The sequence below is a fragment of the Anguilla rostrata genome, chromosome 8 (assembly GCF_018555375.3).
Source record: "Anguilla rostrata isolate EN2019 chromosome 8, ASM1855537v3, whole genome shotgun sequence".
Lineage (NCBI taxonomy): Eukaryota > Metazoa > Chordata > Actinopteri > Anguilliformes > Anguillidae > Anguilla > Anguilla rostrata.
This window is the reverse complement of record NC_057940.1, coordinates 52773572-52776268: the sequence shown is the minus strand read 5'-3', so window position 1 is coordinate 52776268 and position 2697 is coordinate 52773572. Positions and strand designations below refer to the sequence as shown.

General features: G+C 44.1%; 1 protein-coding gene across 4 annotated transcripts in view; it reads left to right on the top strand.

Annotated features, from left to right (window-relative positions):
* The first annotated feature begins 338 nt into the window (after nucleotides 1-338).
* Nucleotides 339-2697, top strand: part of LOC135262016 (nuclear inhibitor of protein phosphatase 1-like) — a 9751-nt gene continuing 7392 nt past the window's right edge. For 2 of the 4 annotated variants that reach the window (XM_064348773.1, XM_064348772.1), the window contains exons 1-3: nucleotides 339-464; nucleotides 1076-1136; nucleotides 1772-1925. In XM_064348773.1, the coding sequence (XP_064204843.1) occupies nucleotides 415-464; nucleotides 1076-1136; nucleotides 1772-1925 (265 nt within the window). In that variant the 5' untranslated portion in view covers nucleotides 339-414. Of the gene's footprint in view, nucleotides 465-1061; nucleotides 1137-1771; nucleotides 1926-2119; nucleotides 2221-2697 lie in introns of those variants that run through there. The other 2 variants (XM_064348774.1, XM_064348775.1) reach the window with 2 other exon arrangements.

Here is a 2697-nt window from a genome sequence, read left to right as displayed (position 1 = left end):
AAGCCTACTTATATGCTTTTGTAGGCTAAGTATTAATTTCCATATTTAATTTGGTCAGGAAATTATTAAATCCCTTCACAGTTTTATAGGTTGTAAAATGTTTCAGGTACATGGCTAGTTATTTTAATTAATTGTTATACAACCAATAATGTATTAGAAGGTATTTATTGTTATAATGTTTCATATATTACCGCATATAAAGATCTGGGCATTCGTTTGTTTTTCAGACGGTCTGTTTTTATAAATGTTATGTTTCCATGGAAAGAACTACTCTCGGCTAGGTGAGTGTAAGTGATGTCTTTTGTTTCTGTCTTTCTGGTTGGGATTACTTTCTTGGAACTACAATTCCCACATATTTGGCAACCGAAGCCTGCCACTTACCCGGCATTCAATGCGCGACTAGAATGAGGCAAGATGGCAGCGAACCCTGTCACAAACACACCTCTTTTTGACTGTCCAACATGGTAAGACACATAGAAATAAAATTTTACACTATGCAAGTATGAAAGTGTAGAGCAAAAACATTTCTAGAGCTTCTTTAATAATCGTCGAAAAGGAAAGTTTATTTCATCCCTGGAAATGTGTTCACCGCAGCGACCTGCCTCAATTTCTGCTTTGGGCTGGCAGTGGAGTGTAGAGGCTAGCAAGCTATTTCAAGCTTGTTTGCCGATTGTCTTAGTAACAGGACTTGTAACAACATTAAAGTGAATTTGCGTAGTGTTTTTTACATGTCTGTCTTTCGTATTCGGCAAATGTCTTCATTTTCCATCCGTATTTAAACAGAAAGGGGTGTGCGGAGAAAACAGGCGATCTGACACACCCTTGCTGTTTGTAAATAACAACAGTAAATATGAGATGACAAAAAAACGATCGTCGGGCCTGTAGTTTCAATGGCCTACTAATGAGACGTCGTAGCGGACACATTTGGTCAAAAATGTCTATGCTTGTGAACCCACAGACTGAACAAGACGACTCTGGAAAAGATGGTTAGGATGTCCTTTGTGGCTGCAATATTTAGCGTGCTGTGCACCTTTTTAGTCGCCCACTTTTTTGTCACTAAGCTGTGTTCTTTCAGGGCAGGCAAGCCGCCCCCAGGCCTGCATTTGGACGTAGTGAAAGGAGACAAGCTGGTGGAGGTAAGGGCCCCTGTGGAAGAATTCTGCCGCACGCATTTGCTTGCTTCTCCAAACAGTTCTTGAAGTGCCTCTTGAAATCAGAAGCTCATCTTCACGTCCGATTGACTGTGCTTCTTGTGCTGTTCACCTGTCCGTCAGCATGTTGGACGTGTGCAGGGGACCGATCAGGTACCCCTTTTCCTCTGCGGCCAATCAGAATCACAGCTTATTCCCAGGTTTTCCGGCAAATTTTCGTTGTTTTGCATATTTTCATTGCCCAGTCATTTCCCTCCTTACCTGGTGTTGTAATGTTAAAAGAATGAGAGCAGGTTTGGCTAAGAACAACTCAGCAATGCTGCTCTGACTGTTTAAACAAATTGTAGCAATTATATTCACATTTAACGCTTTATTAATTTTAAAAAAGTGTAATTGCCTGTCTGTGTCAGCAGATTAGCACTGAAGTTGGAATCCCTGAATAAAGAAGTATAGTCTCCCAATAATGTCACAACTGATGCCCTAAAGAAACAAATAAACAGTAAAGATGGGTTTTTCCCCCCCTTCTCATCTTAAAAGTCAGCGTAATGTTAAAAGACATTCTGATGTCTGTTTTTTCTTAACTTTTAAAAAAGGTGTATTTTCATTTTATTTTTTTGTAGAAGCTGATCATAGACGAGAAGAAGTACTACCTGTTCGGGAGGAACCCGGACGCCTGCGACTTCACGATAGACCACCAGTCCTGCTCGCGTGTCCATGCTGCCCTGGTCTACCACCGGCACCTGAAGAGGGTTTTCCTCATCGACCTGAACAGCAGTGAGTGCAGCCTTGGCTCGGGGACCTCGGTACCGCCTCCCCACCGATGGGAGTGCACGGGGTGTACCGGGATGCCTGCTCATTTCTAGTGGCACTGCTAATGCGCTAAATGCTAAATGCTTGTGTTGTTGGTGCAGAAGCTGCTTGGCACACACCCCCCACACCCCTCGTCTTTCCTCCCCTGATTTTTTCAGTTAAAACAGTGGTCTCCAACCCCGGTCCTAGAGAGCTACAGGGTCTGCTGGCTTTTGTTTTCACCTTAAAATCAGCACCCGATTGAGACCCAAGACACCAGGTGAGTTGAGTTAACTGTGTAATCACCTGCTCTAATTGATTCATGAAGTGCAGAGTCACTATGAAAACCAGCAGACCCTGTAGCTCTCCAGGACCAGGGTTGGAGACCACTGTGTTAATATTCTACTGTGTAAATCGGGGCTGCCCAACTCTTTTCCTTGGGATCTACCGTCCTGTAGGTTTTCATTTCAACCCTAACAAGGCGCACCATATTTAGCAAATTAGCAGCTTATCCTGAACTCCAGCTGTTAAATCAGGAGTGCTTTGTTAGGGTTGAAATGAAAGCCTACAGGATGGTAGATCTCCAGGAACAGGGCTGGGCAGCCCTGCCCTAGCTGTTGAATGAGATGAGGTGCGGTTTGTTAGGGTTGAAGTGTAAGCCTACAGGACGGCTGCTGGGCAGCCCTGGTGTAAATGGACCGTGCAATGTTTAAAACGTTGAGCCCTGAGAGGTGAGGGCGGATTGGGGTGGTGGGGG